Source organism: Gobio gobio (assembly GCF_949357685.1).
Source record: "Gobio gobio genome assembly, chromosome: 4".
NCBI lineage: Eukaryota > Metazoa > Chordata > Actinopteri > Cypriniformes > Gobionidae > Gobio > Gobio gobio.
The window spans coordinates 6,761,674-6,786,435 of record NC_137100.1 but is presented as its reverse complement, the minus strand read 5'-3'; the positions used below and the strand labels follow the sequence as shown (position 1 = coordinate 6,786,435).

General features: G+C 38.4%; 1 protein-coding gene across 1 annotated transcript; it reads right to left on the bottom strand.

Moving 5' to 3' along the window:
* Positions 1-676: 676 nt before the first annotated feature.
* On the bottom strand, positions 677-19,872 carry slc25a11 (solute carrier family 25 member 11). Its single transcript, XM_079815508.1, has 8 exons — positions 19,649-19,872; positions 15,665-15,817; positions 15,113-15,319; positions 10,618-10,708; positions 9,935-10,025; positions 6,048-6,147; positions 3,055-3,106; positions 677-1,235 (listed from the first exon to the last, which is right to left on the bottom strand). Exons 1-8 carry the CDS (start codon positions 19,723-19,725, stop codon positions 1,080-1,082), a joined length of 927 nt encoding a protein of 308 aa, XP_079671634.1. The 5' UTR covers positions 19,726-19,872; the 3' UTR covers positions 677-1,079.
* Positions 19,873-24,762: the final 4,890 nt, after the last annotated feature.

The following is a 24,762-nucleotide window of genomic DNA, read 5'->3' as shown; positions in this document are numbered from 1 at the left end:
CCTTTTGGATACCATGAAAATTAAACTTCATTAAAATAATTAAGAATTAAACTTGTGTATTGACCTGGAAGTATGCAAATGTCTTTTTGTTGGGTGCTGTTGCCATGGTGAATCGTAATTTCGGAGCTCCATTGATCGTGGCTTTTCATAGTTGGAGTGCATGAGCTTAATTCAGAGTCAGTCTACTCAGAGTTGATTGAACTACCTCAATTCAGCTGTTCTGAAACCCAAAACTCAGAGTTTCCCATCTCAGAGTAAGTCAACTCAGAGTTCAGGTTTAAACTCAGAGTTGGTTGAACCTCCTTTCTGAAACAGGCCCCAAGTGTTGAAAAATTTGGAATTCCTTTTCATCCCAAAATTTAAGAACACAATAATTCCACTGTTACTTTCATACAGTTCCTCAGAACGGAAAATTAATTATGAAATACCTCAAACTTGAATACAAGCAGCGCTCTGGTGTGGTATTGGCCATTACACACCTCCTTATCTTTATTACAACACAGTTTCCAGTTAATTGTGCTCAACGTCAGCAAACATTACCAAATGTTCACGGCAAAGCAGTCATTATGGTAGGACATATGGTGAACATGGTGATCTGAGGCAAAGTTGTCTCTGCATTGGGATCTTGAGTGTTTTGCACTGTATGCTGGTTAGATTCAAAGGAATTATGAGATAAGAAAGAGAACAATCTTTTATGATTCACTCAGAATACAGGTTCGGCATCTGTATTGACAAAGATTCCTCACAACAACTAGGCCAGTTGACAGGTCAGTACAGTTGTTGACCTTTAAGGAGGAAAAGTTTGTGTTGGGGAGTGGGATTACATAAATATAATTTAAAACTAAAACAGGGTCTTACTGGAGTGAGCGAAACCTTCATTCAATTCAATTTATAGTTTGGTTAGTCAGTTCGTGTAAGAGTCCAAATGGTCTTCACAGCAAAGGCCCACAATCCAGCGCATACATTGGTTCTGTTACCAACCACCAAAAACTGAAACTATACTGGGAAACCAGATGTGGGAGAGAAACATAATGTGGAAGTATGTCCTGTGCTGTCCCCTGACGAACTTAAGGACATATCTAGGAGTCAAGGAAATAGACCTTGTAGAACTTGTTCATCTGCTCCAGGAAGATGAAGGTAAGAACCGTGTGTGGTCCAAGACGAGCATAATAAGGAGTAAAACCCTTCCACAGACTGAAGAATCCTTCGTTCCTTATGACCTTCGCCAATACATCCTACAGACAGAGAAAGAAAAAAGCAAAAAAAGAATGAGAGGGAGGCTGGAAGTGTCAGAGACTATACCACTAACAACAACAAAAATACTTATTATTGCACAAGTGTATTTACACTTAGCATTTTATCCAGCATAACCATTACAATGGTACTAAAAAAGTCAGGTACCGGAACTGTTGATTAAAAATTACTAATAACAACAACTCAGCACAAATTTATTGTTTACCAAGTCTTTTGGTTTCCTCCACGATATGCAGTTTTCATGGAAGCCTATTTTAACCACAGAATAAAAGGAGTTGTGTGTGTCTTGGGTTGGGGGGGGGGTTGTCAGAATTGTGAGATTTAAACTGAGAATACTAGGAAAAAGTCAGGGTTGCGAGATGTAAACTGGAAAAAAGTCAGAATTGCGAGATGTAAACTTGAGAATCCTGAGGTAAAAAGTCAGAATTGCGAGATGTAATCTAGTAAAAAGTCAGAATTGCGAGATGTAAACTTGAGAATCCTGAGGTAAAAAGTCAGAATTGCGAGATGTAAACTGGAAAAAAGTCAGAATTGCGAGATGTAAACTTGAGAATCCTGAGGTAAAAAGTCAGAATTGCGAGATTTAAACTTGAGAATCCTGAGGTAAAAAGTCAGAATTGCGAGATGTAATCTAGTAAAAAGTCAGAATTGCGAGATGTAAACGGAGAATCCTGAGCTAAAAAGTCAGAATTGCGAGATGTAAACTGGTAAAAAGTCAGAATTGCGAGATGTAAACTGGAAAAAGTCATAATTACGAGATGTAAACGTGAAAATCCTGAGCTAAAAAGTCAGAATTGCGAGATGTAAACTGGTAAAAAGTCAGAATTGCGAGATGTTAACTGGAAAAAGTCATAATTACGAGATGTAAACTTGAAAATCCTGAGGTAAAAAGTCAGAATTGCGAGATGTAAACTTGAGAATCCTGAGGTAAAAAGTCAGAATTGCGAGATGTAAACTAGTAAAAAGTCAGAATTGCGAGATGTAAACTTGAGAATCCCGAGCTAAAAAGTCAGAATTGCGAGATGTATATTGAGAATCCTGAGGTAAAAAGTCAGAATTGCGAGATGTAAACTGGAATAAGTCATAATTACGAGATGTAAACTGATAATCCTGAGGTAAAAAGTCAGAATTACGAGACGTAAACTGATAATCCTGAGGTAAAAAGTCAGAATTGCGAGATGTAAACTTGAGAATCCTGAGGTAAAAAGTCAGAATTGCGAGATGTAAACTAGTAAAAAGTCAGAATTGCGAGATGTAAACTGGTAAAAAGTCAGAATTGCGAGATGTAAACTTGAGAATCCTGAGGTAAAAAGTCAGAATTGCGAGATGTAATCTAGTAAAAAGTCAGAATTGCGAGATGTAAACTGGTAAAAAGTCAGAATTGCGAGATGTAAACTGGTAAAAAGTCAGAATTGCGAGATGTAAACTGGTAAAAAGTCATAATTACGAGATGTTAACTGGAAAAAGTCATAATTACGAGATGTTAACTGGAAAAAGTCATAATTACGAGATGTTAACTGGAAAAAGGTCAAAATTGTGAGAATTTTTTTTACAGATGTAACCTCAGAATTCTGAAAGGTCAGAATTGATATATAAAACATTGCAATTACCATTTTATAATTTTATTTTGAGGCATAAATAAGCTTTGAAAGGTTTTCCAGAAACTTGATCCGTTTCTGATTTCTCCCTACACCAGCATGACTGAAAGGTCACAACTCTAGCTGTCTGAGATCAGAAGCTTAAAACAGAAAGAGTAACAGGGGAAAGCAGACTGACTATGAGTGAGAGTTGAGAACATACCAAACCATTCTTGTACTCCGGCTTCCCATCAATCATTCTCATGTTCTGGATTCTTTAGAAAAGAAGGAGATAAATGTTAGCATTGCATGATCGGCACAATTTCTACCCAAACCTGCTGCACAGAAAAAAGACAGAATCAGCAAAATCCATTGATGATTTGAATTAATGTTTTGAGTCTTCTGTTTTTTCTTATTTTATGAGTGACTCATTAGTTATGTGCGTAATCATATCTTTGGTTTTGCTTCAAAGTTGTACAAACCTAAATAATAATAATAATAATAATAATAATAATAAGTGAATGAGATGAAGTACCATTCACCTGGGACATTTACATTTATGCATTTGGCTTATTTGGCTATAATGCTTTTAATACAAAGTGACTTACATTGCAATCAAGTTCAACATTTTATCATTCATCAATCAAACACATGACCTTGGTGTTAGTCCCATGCTCTATTATATTATATTAAAAATGTAATTTAATATTTTGCAATCAACATTATTATAAATAGTATCAAAATGGTTTGATTTCCAACAACAATTATTGTGATATATGCAGTTGCTGTTTGGCCATACCACCCTAATTAAACATCATTTATACATTATGTATATTCTGCGATGCGTGTATTGGCCACCTTGCTCTCTACAAATGAGTAGTAGTACCAGGCATTGAAAAACCCTTTGACCACTAACCTGTATACGTTATAAGATAATAAATAATGATGTTCCCTTAGAGCAGTTAGTTTACTTATCAGCTCCAGAATTTACAATCTTTTTCAGCACACAACTGAACAAAATATGCTCTGTCAATAACCTGCGTCGACCTGCACTCATCCTTCCACCATACAATATTTGGATACCATACAATATTACAAAGCACACCGCTGATACTGTTTATGATGTTTCTGCAATACTGATACTCCTGGAATCAAGCCAGTTCCTTATAAACTTATGTTTATAAAACTCTTGTAAACCACAATGCAAATAAAACTGATGCTGATACGGTTATCATTAGGGATGTACAATAAATTGGTCATATAAGGCAATACTAGATACAAGCATTTATTGTGAATGCAATAGCAGGTTTAACATCAGTCACATTGGTGATGGACCACAACATGGAAATTATTTATTGACTAATTGTCGGCTTTAGTCAACATATGCATTGCATGTTATAGTTGTTTAAAGAGATCAAAAGAATGAGTAATTGATGACAGAATTTATGTCGTTCCAAAGCCATAAGCCTTTGGTTCATCTTCGAAATACAAATGAAGATTTTATGAAATCTGAGAAATCTGAGTAGACCATTGAAAGTCTACTCACTCAAAACGTTCATAAAGAGATTGTAAAATATATCCATATGAACTGAGCGGTTTAATCCAAGTCTTATGAAGAGACATGATCACTGTATACGATGAACAGATTTAATTTAGGATTTTATTCACATATAAGTAGGGTTGGGTACCGAAATCCGGTTCCAATATGGCACCGGTACTTATATAACCGGTATGTACCGGACCGAATCAGAACGCAGATTTCGGTTCCTCATTTCGGTGCCAAAATTCAAACGTGCTTTCGCGCTTTGGCTGAGCCAGAGACAGACGCTCAGCGCTGGTCACATCACAACTCATGACAACTATTCAGTGTTTTCAACGACATCATGTTTATTCCAGGTTTCAGACATTTAAATGCTCATAAGTAGGCTACTAGCAAAAAACACACACTGATGTCTATGAAAGCGGCAATGACAATCCTTTCAGACGGTTATAATTTGACTAACGTTACGTGTTTTATTCACATCAGATAAATGCACATTATATAGTAACTATATAGTTTACTCTATTCTTCTTCCAGTTCACTGGTCACTTACTTTCATGTATTTCGTGAGACGAGAATGATCTCAAGTGTTGTAAATCCGACAGATCCGATTCTGAGGCGCAAACTAACATGGCGCCGCCCATTGCGCTTTATAGATCAACTAACACACATTCACTCACACATTTGAACATCAGATAGTTCGTGACACAGTTAAGAAGTTTGTGAATATTTTGAATAAAAAGAAAAAACGAAATAAACCCGATACAGCTGAGCTGTCAGCGCTATTGCGGCTGCTGTGTGTCATGTGAGAAACATGACGCGTCGCCATGGAAACATTAAGGCGATGCGTTCTAAAATATTTAGCCAGAGAATATGATCATATTTCAAAATAAAGCTGAAGCTCGAAGCTGGTTTGTAGCAGAGCAAGAATACAGACGACTGCTGTTATTACTGTAACTGTTTAGAGTTATATTAGGCTTGTTGTAGTTGGGTTAGGTGGCTTAGGTTTTACTGTGAATTTGTAAATATGTCAATTATAATTTGTAAATAAGTAAATTGTGTTTTGTATTTATTTATATTCATACATTTAAGTATACATTAAACTTTTAATAAATGGTTCAATTTAAATAATAAATAAATAAATAAAAAGCCATTTAATGTCATCCACCTCGTTTGGTGGCCTTTAAAAAAAAAAAAAGTATCGGTTCAGGCACCGTTTAGGCACCGGAACCGTTTTAAAAGTATCGGTTTGGCACCGGAATCGAAAAAAACCCAAACGATACCCAACCCTACATATAAGCATTGATCAGCTAAAATAAACAGAAGCTCAACGTATTCACGTGACGCGCAGGCTTGAGCTTCTGTTTACTAAAATTGAATGGTTTGTCGATCAATGTTTATATCTGAATAAAGGCCCAAATTAAATCTGTTTATCATATAAAGCGACCGTGTTTCTTCATAAAACATGGATTAAACCAGTCGATTCATATGGATTTTTTTTTTTAAATCTCTTTATAAGTTTTTTTTAACAATTTTGGGGAAACAGACTTTCAATGGAGGGACAAAAATCTCTCAGATTTCATTAAATATATAATTTGTGCTTTGAAAATGAATTGGTTTGGAACGACATGAGGTTGAATAAATGACAGAATTTTCATTAGGAAGTAAAGCTGTACCTGGTTTTAACAATATCTACTGGCATGGAGGCAGCGGTGGTGACCAGTCCACTGATCATACTGGCACAGAAATGACACAGGATATCATCTCCAAAATATCCTGCACAAAAACAGAAGTAGAGAGATATTTTAAAGAGTTGCAATACATTTCAGTTTGACCAGTTTACCTAGGGTAAATAAATAACAGTTAGTGATTGGTTAATCACCTATTCATCATTTTCAATAAAACACACTCTGGATTGACTATATGAACATTGAATTATGAAAAACTCATAGGTGCTCCTATCGCTGGATGTCCTGTTATTGGTGGGCTGCAAAACTGATCTCTGTTAGTTTTCCCATGAGCATTGTGCATGTAATTAGATAGCAGAAACCACTTGGCCATACAATGCTTTAGGGAAATGCAGCCCAGATCTGATTTGGTCATCCTCCATCATGCAGTCAACTACCGTATATCATAGGACACAGATCATAAGAGATCATATTAAATTGCAGCATCATGTTGCTGTTCATTAGCAAAAAGTTAAACTTTCCTCAACCGTCTATTTCGCCACCATCTGCATTGTCAATGGCCACTACCCAAGTTTCCATCCACCAATTTTTATGCACATTTTGGGATATTACATAAAAAAATTTGATGGAAGCTTGATGAAAACGGCAAGATGTGCATAAAAACCATAGACTGTAAAAAATATGGACGTAGTGTCCGTGACCCATAGGATTCTGAAGAGCAGTTTTGAAGCGTAAAGTAGGGACGAGCTGGCCGTTGCCATCTTGGCAGCGCGTCACTCCCGAATAACAGAAAATAGGCAAAGAGGCGGGACGTAGGTGGAGCTGAGGTGACGTGATGACTAACAGACAGCAGATAAATGGCTATCCACCTGTCACTCGAAGTGGCCACGCCCTTAATTATGCAGAACTTTAAGGCTTTATACAATGTAAACGAATGAGTTATAAAAAAAATTCACCCCCCTCACAGTTGTCATGAAGGGCAAAGTTAGCCGTATAGACCAAAACCACAATTTGTACCAGACTGTAAACATGTGTTTTTCTGTTGTAAAGTTGAGAATTTTAACATGGTGCTCAATGAGATTCTGCTCCCTTCTGGAGCCTGTCCCTAGTGGCCAGTCGATGAATTGCAGTTTAAGTCACTTCTGTATTGGCTTCAAGAGAAACTGTGGGGGTTGCCGCTTGATAAAAACGTATGTGCTCCATTGATGCGTATACATTTTTTATCCAATAAGAAGATGTATGCAAATGCGCAAAAACTACAAATGGAAATACATTTACAGAATAAATCCCTAGATGTGCAACAAAAAAATTAATGTGACTTTCCCTCAACAGAGGATGTGATTGGATAACTGGACTAACTAGCGGATGTTTCATTGCATAGCATCTCAAATGTTGGTTTGGGTCATGAAATGCCAATTTCCAAATGCCAATTTCCCAAGGAGTGATGATTTTGTTCTCTTGAACACTTGAAACTGTGATTTATTCACACATCTTTTATGCAATATTCCAATTTTAAGCACCAAGTTAAAATTCACAACTCTGGTGGAATATATCCGCTTGTTCAGTCGTGATGTAAGGAACGGCGTTTCTACAATAATCTTACGATGCGACGATAATAGTTTTTGTGCGCAAAAAAAATCAAAATAACACCTTTTTCCAACTTGTTACTGCCTTCCGTGTGTGCCTCCACGACGCATGCGCGAGAATATGACGCAGATCCGGCGTTCGGACACATGACCCAGAAGGGATTTGTTTACAATCAGAGGAAGACGCGCGTATCTCAGCTGTTGGATTCTACATTGATCGTGCTTTAGGTCTCGGTGTAGTGCTCAAAATGGGGCTTAAGTGTGCATTTCATGGAATCCCGAACCCCGGCGCTACGTCATATTCTCGCGCATGCGTCGTGGAGGCACACGCGGAAGACAATAACAAGCTGGATAAAGGTGTTATTTTGATTTTTTTTTGCGCACAAAAACTATTGTCGTCGCATCGTAAGATTATTGTAGAGTCACTGTGGTGAGATGGACTTTGTAATGACATTTTAAGTGCCTTTTATCGGTCTTGGGAGTATAAGTGTACTGAATGCCAATGGAGGCCTAACTGAAGCCTTTCTCATATTAGATATTTTCAGATATTTTCAACAAAAATATCTTCATTTGTGTTCCGAAGATGAACGGAGGTCTTACGGGTGTCGAACGACATAAGGGTGAGTAATTAATGACAGAATTTTCATTTTTGGGTGAACTAACCCTTTAACTCTCGCCAAACTGTCTACTAACTTTCTTGTCTATCATCAGCTACAATGCTCATCGCTGCAACCTTTCATAAAAATAATGCTATAATCAACACTTTTCACAATGAGTTAATCTGGACAGCTGTAAGAGTAAAAGTGTAGTTCCATATACTTATTTTATATGCAAAATAAAGATGCTAGCCAATCACAGCAGTGGGCGTTTACACTGAACTCTCACAGCAGCCAATCACAGCAGTGGGCGTTTACACTGTAGTCTCACAGCAGCCAATCACAGCAGTGGGCGTTTACACTGTGGTCTCACAGCAGCCAATCACTGTAGTGGGCGTTTACACTGTAGTCTCACAGCAGCCAATCACAGCAGTGGGCGTTTACACTGTAGTCTCACAGCAGTGGGCGTTTACACTGTAGTCTCACAGCAGCCAATCACAGCAGTGGGCGTTTACACTGTGGTCTCACAGCAGCCAATCACAGCAGTGGGCGTTTGCACTGAACTCTCACAGCAGCCAATCACAGCAGTGGGCGTTTACACTGTAGTCTCATAGCAGCCAATCACAGCAGTGGGCGTTTACACTGTAGTCTCACAGCAGCCAATCACAGCAGTGGGCGTTTACACTGAAGTCTCACAGCAGTGGGCGTTTACACTGAAGTCTCACAGAAGCCAATCACAGCAGTGGGCGTTTACACTGAAGTCTCACAGCAGCCAATCACAGCAGTGGGCGTTTACACTGAAGCCTCACAGCAGCCAATCACAGCAGTGGGCGTTTACACTGTAGTCTCACAGCAGCCAATCACAGCAGTGGGCGTTTACACTGAAGTCTCACAGAAGCCAATCACAGCAGTGGGCGTTTACACTGAAGTCTCACAGCAGCCAATCACAGCAGTGGGCATTTAAACCCAGCAGACAGCAGACACGCCCCTTCCAACAGAGCGTTCAGATCAGAGGCTAAAATCAGGGTAGAAAATGGCCTTTTATTTCTAAATTATGACTATTTTTGATGTAAAAACCATACTAACATTATATGTGCACCTCAGGAAACATTATAAAATTATTGTAAAAATACAGTTCATGACTCCATAAATATTATTGACCTAACAATTAAAAATTTTCTTGTATTTTAATGAACTAACTTTCACAAAGATTTACGTATACTGTAACAAATGTATTGCTAATTGTTAGTTAATGTTACTTGATGCATTAACTAATGTTAACCAATGGAAACGCTTATAACCTTTATCCAAATCTTCTTAGCAATGCCAGAAATTATTTTTCTTTTATTATAATCAAAATCCAAAGACAAAAACTAAAATAGAGCGATTTTAGAATATTTCCCAGTGGGACAACCAGCTCATACCAGCTTTAGCGGTCATGCAGGTTTTTGGAGCATGGCAGATGGTTTCTTGCTGGTCTAGAAAGATGGTCTACCAGGTTGATTTGAGTTTCATTCAGCTGGTGGTAGTCCAATTCACTAATCACCTAGACCAGCTTGAATGACCATGAATGATTAGTCTGGACTAGCTGACCATGTTTATCCCGCTACCATCAGAATCTGGAATTAGCTAGATTTTCCAGAAGGGCTGACACTACATGTTTGTGACTGATAAGATAAATGAAGGTTCATACCAGAGTCCAACAGCGCTTGTTTGGACTGGGAATATGAAGCGAGTTGGGCTGCGTTCACAACAACTGCTCTGGCCATGGTGGGTATGCATCCCTACAGGAGAAATAAAACACACATCATTACATAGACAGATTTAGAATAGTAAAGCAAACATATAGGAATAATAAGAAACACGTTGTCAGATAAACAACCAGCCAGTTGCTACACTAATTTAAGCCTCTTGTCTGAAACTGAAAGAAGAGTAATTTGCTTGTGAATCAGAATACACTGGTCTTTGTATAATTTTGCGGCACCCATGCTTTCTCTCACAATTCAGCTAAAACATCATTTATGAACATTTAGTGGCAGCGCAGCAACAGGGTGAAGGAAACACTTTCATAGTATTTCAGCACATTGGTGAAAGAATGCAATGTTCAAGAACTGTTAATGAAATCAAAGATCATGAAAAGTTATTTAGTTCCAGGATTCCTTTAAAACTGAACCAGTTCTTATTCAAATCCCAATAATAGTCAGAGTTGTTCAGAAATACATGACTGTAAACCACAAGCAAGTAGGCTAACAAATAAAACTCAACAAATTAATGAACATCTGCCATCTAGATCATTAGTGCACATGTAACAAGATTGCACACAAACATATTCTAACACACACACACACACACACACACACACACACACACACTCACCCTCCAGAGTGTGGTGACTCCTTCCTCCCTAGTGATTCTCATGAGGGCATTGAAGACGTTTGTGTAACCCCTCCTTTGCTCTGGAGGCAACCTGGACAAGAAAGAGATTAAGGAGGGATATTTTATGAACATTTCAATATTTTAAGAAGATGATGATAATATGATTATTTGATTGTGTTAATATTAATAACAATTATTTTAGTATTATTTATATACTGTTATAGCATTTATTAATGTTTTGAAACTGAATTTTTTTTTATTAAATTATTAAAACTATACTAAAATTAAAAGTTAGCTCAAATTTTAGGTGTTCACTTTTGTAATTTTTATTTTTTATGTCTATTTATTTAGCTTTTTTTTCAGGTTTAATTTTAGTACTTCAAAGTAAAATAGGCAAGGCAAAATGTTAAAATTTTCTAAAGTTAAGTATAAGTTTTTAAATTTTATTATATTAATTTCAATTAACAAAAACTATTATTAGCAGTTTTAGTTAAAGGGTTACTTCAGCGATTAGCATTAAGCTTTGTATCAGTAGAAACCCGGTAGTATATTTGAATGAACGTGCTGATGCAACCGTCATAGTGACAACAGCCAATCACACGTCTGCTCTGGGTTTGCATGAACGCAATTGGCTATTGTCTGCTCTAGGATATTTGCAAAGGGCGAACTGAGTGGATGACGGAACCCACAATTCAGTTCGGCAGCGCATGACGTCACCCATTCAAAGTAAATGAGAAGCGTTAATGCCGACGCCCTGTGTGATTGCAGCGTAACTGAACTAAATTATTTTTATTACTATAAAAATTAAAACGATGTTGGGGCGGTGCCGCGGTGGGCAAGTGATGTAACCGGTAGGCGTGGCTTGGGAGTGGCATCACAGGGCGGCGAAGCAAGTGCATTCTGGGAGTTGTTGTCTTTCATCCATATGAGGCAAAAATACATTTTCTGGCTTTTCTCAGTCTAGAAGGCACCAACTTCAAAAACAATTTCACATTTCTACAACATAAATGACCCAGTTTAAATACACATTCATCTATTCAGCTGTGAAGTATCCGTTTAATAATAATACAATATTTTGATATTTTTACTGTAGATAGAAATGTTTGTATGAATTCTAGGATTTATAAACAAGGCATAATTTATAATAAATAATGCATATTGGAGGATTCATATTGGGCACAAATTGCATATATGGCAAGCACATTTTAAATCTGGCATACACAAACGTGTGGTTGAAAACAGACACTTTATATCAGGTTGATAGAACAAGCACTTATGAAGAACTAGTGGCATAAAATCCTTGAAATATTACCTACTGAGTAACCTAAAGACTAACTTGTGAAGAGCTTATAAAATGTGTGAAGGAGTCAAAACAGTGGTAGGAATTCCTCCTTCTCACATTTTACGAGTTTGTTTTAATTGAACCAAACATGCCAAGTGAGAACAAACACTAAGAGGGACACATCTTCCCAATCCTCCTGAAACAGCTGTGTGGTAGGGATGGGCAAAAACAAATATTTTTCGATTAATCGTTTTTTAAAATGTGGTTGATTCAAAAGAGATTCTCAAAGGCCACAAATCGATTTTTTCCCCATTTTTATTTCCGCAAACACTGAACATAAGATTAACGTAAATTCAATTACTAGTCTAGATGTCACCCTCTTATCGGCCTTGCGCGATGTTACAAAGGAGCGAGAGGCGCGCCTGTCATTCATTCATTCATTCAGTGCTTAAATGGCGGCTTCCGGTGCATTGTCGACGTTTGTAATGCTGAGGTGAAATGCTACAAATCTGCGGAACCATTTGATGAGACATCACCCAGACAGCCGAGCACACAACCGCTAAAAATAGATCACATACATGCGAACGCTTGCCATGCATTATGATCATTGTATTAAACATTGTATTAAAACTTCCATAATATCCATAAAAACATATATAAAATACTTCGATACAGGGCTCCAGACTAACTTTTTTCACTAGGAGCACAGTGGCCCCCAACTGAAAATTTTAGGGGCACAACCAGAAATTTTAGGGGCGCACACCGTAAATCAACATGCTAACCAAATCTACTAATGTCCACTGTATTACTAATAGGGATCGGTATCGTTAAGGTTTTAATGGTATTACTACTTTTACCGATACTGCTTATCGATCCGGTACTTTAACAGTATTCTTACCGGTTCTTTTTATTATACTTTATATATTTTTTTTATAAAAAATAAAAAAAACATAATTAAGAACATAATTAACATGGCTTTATAATCTGAAAAGTAAAATATCTATAGCAAAAGAAACCGCAAAGTTTGAACAAAAATATAAAACATCTATTTGTAAATGGACCAGTGTGCAGGCATTCGGAAGGTCTGCTAACATTAATATTACCTAGAAAGATCAAACCTACAAAGAAATCTAATAAAGCAATGAAATGTAAAATAACACTGCATAGTTTTCACTGTATAAATTGATAGATTAATGCTTATAAAAGCTAAAGTTATTAATTCAAGAGATGTGAATATTTTCTATTTGCCTTTTGTTCGATTCGAATTAATGGCTCAATCGTCAGCAGGTTTATTAGACGCTGCCCCTTTAAGACCGATCGAATGTAGAACTAATAATATCATATTCTCCTATTTCTCCAAACTATTTACGCCCATTTAAGATATAAACTGTTAAAATAACTACTCTCCAATCCGGTCATTTTGACACCGGCTATTTGTTGTTTATTTGATGGTTTAGACGCGCACACGAAGCCTACAATAATGTGCAAATCGGTCAATTTCGCAGCACACACACATAAGCCGCCTTGAAGTTGGAAACAGCGTCTCTTGCGCGGATTATTGTGCATTTAATAGCTCTTTATGATCAAACACATCCCGCAGTTTAGCAATAGTAGAGACTGCAGTTTACAACAATCACTGAATCTGACGTTTAGTTTAGGTTTAAGGAGAAATGACAGCGCAGCTGAGAAGGGAAGGATGAGCTCGACGGAACACGGCTATAGGAATAGTTTTACCTCATATCATCTTTTTATAATTCTTGAAAGCCAAAATCGAAAATAAAATTAGATTAATATCACAGCACATCCCTAAAGTTTAAGAAGACTAAACTTTTGTGTAGTTCTCTTGGCCATCGCATCCTCACTCATTAAAGCTGACGGTGGTGTTGTGTTCGCTGGAGCTTCACGTGACAGAGCTCGCTCGCTCTCTCTCTTCTGGATTGCGAATGGCAAAAATGCATCACGGACAAATGGTTTAATATTATCTCATAAAGAAACGGCTGGCAAAGATAGAATTTGCCAAACATAACGTCTATCAATTATAATTAGTAAGTGTATTTTCTTAATTTCTCCAGTACCGACAGCAGGCAAATTTACTGGTCGCACATGTGCGACTGGATGTAAAATTCAGTCGCACTCTCTCAAATTTTAGTCGCAAAATGCGACCATTTAGTCGCACTCTGGAGCCCTGCGATACATTTTTTAGAATAAAGTTGTATCAAGATGGTATTGTTTTTAACATAATTGTATGCATTTGAAATATATAGATGGGTTCTGTTTTAATGTACCCGAGTGTACCTAAAATAAAAATAAAATCAAGAAAAATCAAGAATCGAAATTCGAATCGAGAATCGAAAATCAAATCGATTTGAGAGCTTGCGAATCGAAATCGAATCGGAACATCTGAATTGATACCCAAGCCTACTGTGTGGCTCTACAGAGTGATTTATTTTGTCACTTTTAGGATACAAAAAAATATGTGAAATACCGTAAATCCTCTAATATTGGCCTGTATTCCATTAGCGGCCGGGTCTCCAACATTGGCCGGTCTCGCTGTCACCGAAGGTAAATAAAGGCCAGTCTCTAATAGCGGCCGGGGCTTTTATTAGAACCAACCTTTTTCCAGACGCGCAGCGGAACATGAGGAGGACGAAGAGGAGCTGTACAATAATGAACTTGTTGTAGAGGCTGGCGCGAGTGATGAGGAGTTTACAGGGAGAGATGAAGAGGAGGAGGAAACTGAGGAGGACGAGGATTAAACAGAATTGGAGGATTTTTTTTTAACTTCAAACCAAACGAGACAGGAATGGTTAAACTTTGGAGCGGTAAGGTGTCTGTTGCCTTTTGTTATGAATCAATAACCTAATTATCACCGTGTATGGTTTGCTACGTTTTTGTTACCATATTTCTACACTGGAATTTAGCCTGAATTACCGGTATTTGTTGTTAATGTTCTGTATGCATGCCATAATGTTATGGTAACTGTACGTTTTCAATAAATGAACCTTTCGTATTTTATAGGTTGAAATAGACGCAAAATCTCATTTTTATTCATTTTACTGGTAGTTTGATTTTTTCAAATAGAAATTGAGGCCTGCCTCTAATTCTGGCCTCCTTCCAATAAAGGCCTGGACCACGATGCGATTGAGTAAAATAAAGGCCCGGGCCTATATTAGAGGATTTACAGTATGGTGAAGTGTGATGATATTCTTCTACCTCCCATCGGCCGTCATTCGAATGAGCGCCACCTCAGCTGGGGTCCCGACGAACGCCCCCGTGGCCCCAGCGGTCATTCCGATCAAAGCCTTCATGAAGAAGTTGGGAGGTGTGCCATCTGCTTTGGACATGCGCTCAAACAGGATGGTGTAGATGCCCAAGCGGGTTGTGGTGTAGGTAGCCTGTCTCAACAGACCCGCCGAAAGCCTGCCATTTAAAACACAGGACAGAAACAGACAGAGGTGTGAACACAATACATGCGTAGTGAGACAAGAATGAGATTTATGTATCATAATCAGATATTTACAGCTTGTGTAAAGCTATAGGGGCTCCATCTACAGTCACTCAGTAAGGATGTCCAGCTAGAGCTCCCTAGTTTCTCACATCCAGTGTCTGGTAAAACTAATGTTAAAAAAACAAAAAACATTAATTTAATAATTCATTCAAATTTATTCATCTGAACTTGAACATTCTTGCCTTGTGAGAAAGTGTACCTCACTAATCTACAACGCTCGTTTCCTAGCGCAGCTGCGGCTTGGCTCTCTTTCTTACCCGGTGTAGATGCCGCCGACGCCCTCATTGCGCAGGATGCTGGCCAGGGCATGAAAGCTGGTCTTGTACTCGCGAGCCTTGGAGCCCTGACCGCTCAATTGCATCCGATTCTTCACCAAGTCCAGCGGCTGCACAAACACTGTTGCACCCATCCTGGAAATCAGAGAGAATGCGTGTTAGCTAAATCATTTATTTTCTTTAAAGGGGTCCACTCCAAAGGGAGATATTTTATTTAACATGTGTTTATTCCGCATCTTATTAAGTTACTTATTTAAAAAATAAACCCGCCCACAGAATACGCAAAAAAAGGGATCACAACTAGTAAGCATGTCTTTTTTTTTCTATTAACTGTTCCAATTATGTTTTATGTTGTTGCTATGATGTAAACAAAGGGCAAAGCTTTTCCTCCGCTAGCCTGCTACCCAACTTTTGTAAGCTCTCACTTTTGTAAGACGGCTCACCGCCCCTTAGGAAACTTAATCAGGGTTTTGTGATCAATTACTGTTTGTATTCCAACAAGTATCGCGATTAAATGGTGTATAACTCCGTATCTAAAATGTATGAGAAAATTACAACAACAAAAACATACCACCCTGAAACGTCTTGAAGTCTGTGCTTGCTTGAAATCCGTTCTTAATATTTACTAGAGCTCATCTAGCAGTTATGATAAGAGGCATGACATTTCCTGAACATGCGCTAAGCAGGGCCAATCACAACACACTGGGACAGCCAACCAATCACAGCACATTTCGTATTTAGGGGCTTAATCAAAACAGGAACTGAATGACGCTTTCGAGAGAGGTGCTGTAAAAATGTAGCCTAGAAATCTAGACGCACCCTAGCGCCAGCAAATAGAAAAAAATCTAGCAACTCTCCGTTGTCGTGCGAGCTGGAAAAATCAAACTCTGGTCAGGCCAATCACATTGTGTCGGTGGGCGGGCTTAACATAATGACGGCAGAGTTGGCGCAGTTCCGCGTGCTACTCGTATTTAATCTAATCAGAATCCTTTGAGACTATTTGCAAATAATGATTGAAATGTATTGATTTAAAATTGACAGCTGGTGTTTCTTTAAAAAAAAAAAAAAAAAAAAAAAAAAAATCACATCACATTAATATCCTTCTAAACTAGTACATTTACTATGGTGTCATTTAGACTTTAGCTCAGTTTTAAACACGTGTGAGATTATTATACCTTTAAAGGGATAGTTCACTCAAAAATTGAATTACTGTCGTTCCAAACCAAGCGGCAACCTCCTTCAGTTTCTTTTGAAGCCAACATGGAAGTGACTTAAAGGGTTAGTTCACCCAAAAATTAAAATTCTGTCATTAATAACGCCGGATCTACGTCATATTCTCGCGCATGCGTCGTGGAGGCACACACGGAAGACAAGAACAAGTTGGATAAAGGTGTTATTTTGATTTTTTTTCCCGCACAAAAACTATTGTCGTCGCATCGTAAAATTATTGTAGAGTCACTGTGGTTAGATGGACTTTGTAACGACGTTTGAAGTGCCTTTTATGGGTCTTGTGAGTGTAAATGTACTGAATGCCAATGGAGGCCTATCTGAAGCCTTTCTCAGCCATCAGCTTTCAACTAAAATATCTTCATTTGTGTTCCGAATATGAACGGAGGTCTTACGGGTGTCGAACGACATGAGGGTGAGTAATTAAGGACAGAATTTTCATTTTTGGGTGAACTAACCCTTTAAACTGCAATTCATCGACTGGCCGCTAGGGACAGGCTCCAGAAGGGAGCAGAATCTCATTGAGCTCCATGTTAAAATGCCCAACTTTACAGCAGATAACAAACATGTTTACAGTCTGGTACAAATTGTGTTTTTGGTCTATACGGCTAATTTTGCCCTTCATAACAACTGTGAGGGGGGTGAATTTTTATATAACTCATTCGTTTACATTATATAAAGCCTTAAAGTTCAGCATAATTAAGGGCGTGGCCACTTTGAGTGACAGGTGGATAGCCGTTTGTCTGCTGCCTGTTAGTCATCACGTCAGCTCAGCTCCACCCAGGTCCCGCCTCTTTGCCCATTTTCTGTTATCCAGGAGTGTGCGTCATCACGCGTCTGCCAAGATGGCAACGGCAAGATCGTCCCTACTTTACGCTTCAAAACTGCTCATCAGAATCCTATGGGTGACGTCACGGACACTACATCCATTTTTTTTAAAAGTCTGTGTTCCAAACCCATAAGACCTTCTTTCATCTTCAGAACACAAATGAAGATCTTTCTGACCCCCGATAGACTGCTATGTTCTTACTACTTTCATGTTATTTTCTAGGGCCATATCAGCATCTGTGGCTATTTTCATGGCAAGATCAATATATAAAAAATAAATATATAAACAAAATTAACACCGCTGTAGCAAAAAAAATGACTAAAAAAGCAACAATTGATAACCATCTCACATAAATATAACAAACATTATATAAGATTTTTCATTTCAATATTTGATAAAAAAAAAAAAACTTTATTAAAAACATCCATTAAAGAACTTAGTGATATTCAAAGCAGTACATTCCAACAAAATATGTTTTATAGACAAAGGGGTTTTATTACCACTTTCAAGGCCCAGAAAGGTTGTAAAGACATCGTCAACAATTTCTTCTCATCCGTGTCGTTCTTCTACACATTTCACGTTGTAAACACAGTGCAGCGCGTCCAGGTTCGACGTCAGAACGGCGGTTCATTATTGGCCGGCTCCTGCGCCAGCATCACATGCATGCGTGGTGGTGGTTACGTGAACAGCGTCAGCCAATTGGGAGCTGGCATTCTGACGTCGAACCCGGAAGCACTGCGCAGTGTTTACAAAGAGTCAGACTGACACGGATGAGAAGAAATTGTTGCAAAAAGTCGTTTTTGTGGGGGGTTTGTTTGCACACAAAATGTATTCATGTCACTTCATAGCATTAAGATTGAACCACTGGAGTCACATGGACTATTTTAACAATGTCTTTACTACCTTTCTGAACCTTGAAAGTGATGATTATGTTGCAGTCAATGGAGGGGTCTGAGAGCTCTCTGATTTCATCAAAAATATCTTCATTTGTGTTCTGAAGATGAATGAAGGTTTTATGGGTTTGGAACGACATGAGAGTGAGTAATTAATGACAGAATTTAAATTTTTGGGTGAAATAACCCTTTAAAGTCAGCATGAAACGGAAGTTGCGATCGTTTTTTCTTCCCTATATCTGAGTGAAACCGCTTCACAAGCAAGAAAAAATTTAGGGTGGGACTTGATTTTATCCATGGAGTATTGATTGGATGGTGGTGGTTTGCTATTGGTGGACTCATGCGAGTGACAGGTTGCCAGTAAACATGTCATCAGGGAAGAGAAGAGATGTTGTTGGAAAAGGGAGGGGAAGATATTCTGAATAAAGTAGGGCACATGCATTTTAGGAAAATAACTGTGCATGGATAAATAATTTAGAATAAATACAGCAAAATGACATAAAAAAAAAAAAAAGAATTGTCCATTTTGATATCACGGTGACTTTAACATTGCCCAAGGACAACCTGTATAAGAAATAGCAAAGGTCTTGTGTTTGTTTCAGAGACTGTCTTACATGTGTCTTAAAATTGTAGCAATATATTCAAGGATGGAATTTAATATTTAAATGCCTGCATACAAAACACATTTGAAAAGAGGCACAAAATAAATGTCTATCGCAACAAATAAGGGCCTGCAACGTGCATTCCTCAGTGACACATGACGACGCATGACATTTAAACTGAAGTTCAGATTTTGACACCAGGCTTTCTCTGGGCCTGCAAATGCCTTCACAACAGAACACCCCATATACAATCCAAAACACCCCATATCAACTCCTTATGCTGAATCTGATCAATAGCTAGCGCAGCGGAAACCGGTTGACCCTTGTCAATAATCTCACTCTCATCAGATGCTCATTCAATTCAAGCCCATGCAACACACAGCGCCGCTGCACGCACGCACGCATACGTACGTACCCAGCCAAGCCACCGAAGAGAAACTTAATAGATTTGGGCGAGGTTTTAGGTTTGCCCGTGACCGCTGCGGCTGCCATGGCTGCAGTGTTGTTTCGGGTTTCTGTAGGACACCTTCGCTTCTGCCGCTCCGCTGATACACGGCTGCTGATGTGTGTACAGCAAGGTGACTCGCCTGGAACGCGCACGTCAAGCGGAACACGCTTGGACCAATGACATATGAGCTTGCACTCGCGGTGCCGAGCACGTACGTGACGTGTAGTTTTGTCTTAAAGAGACAGACACGTCCTTTTCCGCTTTAAAGGGATAGTTCACCCAAAATGAAAATTCTGTCATTAGTTACTCATTCTCATGTCGTTCCAAACTCGTAAGACCATTGTTCATCTTCAGAACAGAATTTTTGTGGAAATCCGAGAGCTTTCTGACCCTCCATAGAAAGCTATTTTACTTAACACTTTCAAGGCCCAGAAAGTTAGTAAAACCAGCATTAAAATAGTCCATGTGGTTCAACCTTAATTTTATGAAGCGACGAGAATACTTTTTGTGTGCAAAAACAAACTAAAATAATGACTTTATTGAACAGTTTTGTTCTAGCCTGTCCTACGCAGTTTCCGTTGTAAATACAGTCCAGCTCCTTCGTTGTGGTGCTCATGTGAAAGGCATTGCCTGCTTTAAACTGCGCACCTTAAAGCCTGGTGTTCTGCACTCTTGGCTCTAGTCGGACACTGTCTGGGTTTTTTTGGCCGATTCAACCTTGTAGAATCGGTGTCTGGCCGTCTGTGAGAGAGAGAACTCTGATTGGCTGTTCAGCTTAGCGAATGAGTCAGTGCACAAGAATAATAGCAAAACAGCGAACAAAGAAGTCAAAACGGTACCAGATAGACGGCTGTTCTAATTTTATGTCATCTTATTGAGTGTTCCCACATGAAAAAATACTATAGTATATTATAGTAAAATTACAGTAAAATTACTCTAGTAAATACTATAGTGTTTTTGAACCATACTATAGTAAAGATACTACAGTAAATTGTAGTATATTGTAGTATATTATAGTTTTTACTACACTTTGTTAATTTACTGTAGTATATTTACTATAGTAAACCTACACTCTAAAAAGTGCTGGGTTAACAATAACCCAAGTTTGGTTGAAAATGGACTAACCCAGCAACTGGGTTAAAACAACCCAATTGCTGGGTTAGTCCATTTTCAACCCAACTTGGGTTATTTTTAACACAGCATTTTTTAGAGTGTACGGTTCAAAAACACTATAGTATTTACTAGAGTAATTTTACTATAATATACTATAGTATTTTTTCATGTGGGCCTGGGAATTTTTTTTAATATTAACATGAGCGGAGTGGAATAAAGAAAGTGATCAGCAGGACTGATAGGTACCTCACAAAACTGATTTCGGACAGACTTCTGAGGCAGCATATAATCTACAGCTAAATAAAGCAAGCTTTTGTGAGAACTAAACAAATATTTAATTGCTACAATAGTAATTTCTTGTTAGAAATGGCATAAGAAGTGGAGAAAGTTGGTCAAAAACATACATTTACACACAAACACAAACGGAGTGACCAGCAACCACAACTTTCAGACGGCAGACTGGAAAGCACAGGATTGTAGGATATCAAAGGCAGCGAAGGATCTATGCTGGCTTCAAAACTCAATCAGGTGAAGGGATCTCAGGAGGCTTGAAGCATTTTCCACTTCTCGGACACAACCAGGTGCTCGAGCCCCTGCCTGTTTTCAAAATGAGTCAAAAGTGCCCTTCTCAGTCAAATAGCAATAATAATATTGGGGTCAATAAAAGAAAATGCTTTTGAATTTAACATGACAATGTGTACAAAACAGTAACAAATCGCAGTCTGGAAATTCCTGTTTATTTTTTACTTGTCTGTCAGTCCGAGCTGTTGCCATAACGCATTGTTATGTGTTGCCTGCGTTTTGCTTGACTGACTGATGGGCTGAAGCCGAAATCCTCTATACAGCCATTTGTACTGGTGTCCAAAACGATAGTGAATGTTTTTGAGTGAACTTATTCAATCCCACAATGCACCATAAAGAATGTACTGGCGATACACACTACACGGCTGTTTGAATTCGCTCACTCGTTTTCATTCACTCCTTCAAGGGAACTGTATTAGTGGACTAACGTAGGGAATAGTGATTTCGGATTCAGTCCTAGGCTCTCGAGAGCCATATAGGCCAGTGGTTCTTTCAGTGAGTGCCTAACTGCCTATGGGTCAATGGAAGGAAAAAATAAACTAAACAATTTTTTTTTTTTACTTTTTTTTTACTTTTTTTCATCAATAATCAAAGCTATTGTTTCAATGTCATTAAAAATCCATATATTATATATTTTAAAATATTACATAATTCATCAGTACTCGTTTGTCATGTATAACAATACACCAACCTGGCACAACACAACAAGTTCAAATTTCATTGGACAATGTGAAGTGGAGCGGTAATTTTCCGTTCTTATTCATAAATCGGTCGTAAATGACATGGACAGACGACATTTGTGGAGTGATCTTGATCTGCGTTTTGTCTCATTTTATAAATCAAATTGCACCGCTGAGAAAATGAGTGTTAACTGAAAACACTATAGCACCAAAAGGTAAGTGTTCACTTAACTTGTATTTATGTATATTGATAAGTTGCACGTTTAATATTTGATTAAACTATCATAGGTAATGAAGCCCAAGTGCCACCTACAGGCCTATAATGTGACGTGTGCTGGCGAAATGGTGACGTGTAAAAAACCTTTATTATATTACCATATTTGATAATTATGCAGTATTATGAAAGAAGTCTCTTCTGCTCATCTAGCCTGCATTTATTTGATCAAAATACAGAAAAAAATGTAATATAGCCTATTATTACAATGTAAAATAATTGTTTTCTATTAATATAGAAACACACACCTGATTCAACTCATCAGCTCATTAGTAGAAACTGCAAAACTTGAATTGAGTGTGTCTGATGAGGGAGACAAACAAAATGTGCAGTGGTGAGGGGTAGGGCTGGACGATTAATCGAAAAGTAATCGAAACCGAAATTTAGAGCCTCTAACCGACGTAATTTTTCCATGTCGGTTATTTCGGTTTTAGTCACGTGACTCCGCCCCGTCAGTCACATATCAAGCAGTGGCGGCTGGTCAATAGAGGGCGCTGGGGCGTCGCCCCCATCAAAATTCCAGAAATATACATGTATACAAAAATGATATAAAAATGAAATAAAAATAAAATAGTTTACTCATACGACGTGTCGGATGTTAGTAAGAGCCTCAGCATTTAATAAAAACTGGCTTTGATCGGTTAACTATTTTATATGTTCTTCAATATGTTTCATGCGGTTTCATGGGCGAGGGACGCCGGACAAATGGATGTCTATCTGAGTCCAAAAATCTACGGGCAGCATGTGACCTAAAGCTGGTCTCAAATTGTCGTTGCGTCCCTGGCGAATCAGAATTGGATGCGTGTTATTTTATCCAATCTGATTGGTTCTCGTCACCTGTCATTCAACTTTCCGCTCTTGGCCACTAAAGCGAAAGTGCGCAGGGCACATAGTCACTCCGACTCTGCCAAAAACCTTGTTATGATGATCACTTTTGTAGAGATGGCAGCAGTTAAACCAAATTCTTTCGGCGTTCGTTGGAAGATCCTGAACCGGACCAACGCGATTTACAAATCCAGCAGCCGGCCAGGGACAGAGGATGAAGCTGCACTCGGAGATTCACGTGCTTGTTATGAGAAACGTAGGTGGCTGGCTGGATGTGTTGTTAGCAATGCCCTTTATTGCTTACCCTGTCTTTTATTTCAAAGTGTCGGTAACTGAAGTGTTGTGGACAACAACGGGGGTTAGAGACCTCAAATATCAACTGAACAATGCAAACGTCATGACACTACTGAGATGACTGACTTTACTCAGAGAGTCATTGAGAAATTTGCTGGCCAGAAAGAAAGGAGAGCAAAATGTATGTTCAAGTAGTCAACATGCTAGTCTGTTGTTGCTGTTTTTTTGTTTGTTTTTCCTTTCCTCATTCAATTATTTGTGGGAAATGAATGTGTAAAAACATAAAAGTGAAGACACTGTAGACACTTTTTTCTGTGACACAGAGCCGAGTCGTGTCTCTGACAACGCGCGCCCTGAAGCCAGATCACTTTCACTTGCGTCCTCATAAAGCTTTGTCATTTGTATGTTTTAAGGCCTGCCAGTTTGAACATTGAAGCGATTTTAGACCATCAGATGTGTATTTGTTCGTGTGTCACAATATCAATGCCTGATATATTGTGACACACCAACACTCATAGAGGCACATCACGCGAAGATCGCGCGAAGAGAGGAGCGCAGAAACTCATTATCAACATTCCCCTGTGATTTATCACTAAAGTAGCTTAGAAACTCAACCGTTATACATTTTAATACCTTTGAAGTAACTACAAACCACAGCTTCATAATTAATAGAGACGGTGTGACTTATTCACACACACAATCACTCTCTCATTAATGCATTCAAATAAATGTAATGTAGGCCTACTGTGCTAATTTAAACGTATCTGATGTACAACAAACAGAAATCTGCCCCATAGACAATAACTGCTGAGAGTGAACCGTTTCCTTCAAGTAGCCTGTTTTAAAATCTCAAAGATATTCATTATTCATGATTCAAAATATCCCACCTTTAATAGTAGAAAATAGTTACAGTACAAACCTTATCAGTGAACTATGAGGGCCAAAAAAGGAAAGAAAAAAAGAAAAGAAAAAAAGAGCAAAACAATCGTTCATTAATCGTAATCGAGGTAAATTAATCGAGGTGTTTTTATTTTTGGTCAAATCGTTACAGCCCCAGTGAGGGGTCCCCAGGACAGGTTTGAGAACCACTGGTCTAGATAAATAGTTGTATTCTGTACGTTTGACTCGTGTACAGTCATTTTCTTCCAAATAATTTTGAGCTTCTGGTACGATACTTGGACATTGTAGGGGGGTAAAAATTTGGGTGGGGGTCGGAATTCGACCCAACACCTGTTTCTCTCACTGCCACCTCCATGTTGTGTGAGTTGTCTGTAACAACAGCAACGCTAGGACGAGCAGATCTTTCAAGCTCC

Excerpts from the sequence above, each read along its gene's own strand:
- slc25a11 (XM_079815508.1), bottom strand. The coding sequence starts at position 19,725 with ATGGCAGCCGCAGCGGTCACGGGCAAACCTAAAACCTCGCCCAAATCT. Across the intron at positions 15,320-15,664 it reads GTCGGCGGCATCTACACCGG|GCTTTCGGCGGGTCTGTTGA; the intron begins GTAAGAAAGAGA and ends TTTAAATGGCAG. Across the intron at positions 10,026-10,617 it reads GAGTCACCACACTCTGGAGG|GGATGCATACCCACCATGGC; the intron begins GTGAGTGTGTGT and ends TTTCTCCTGTAG.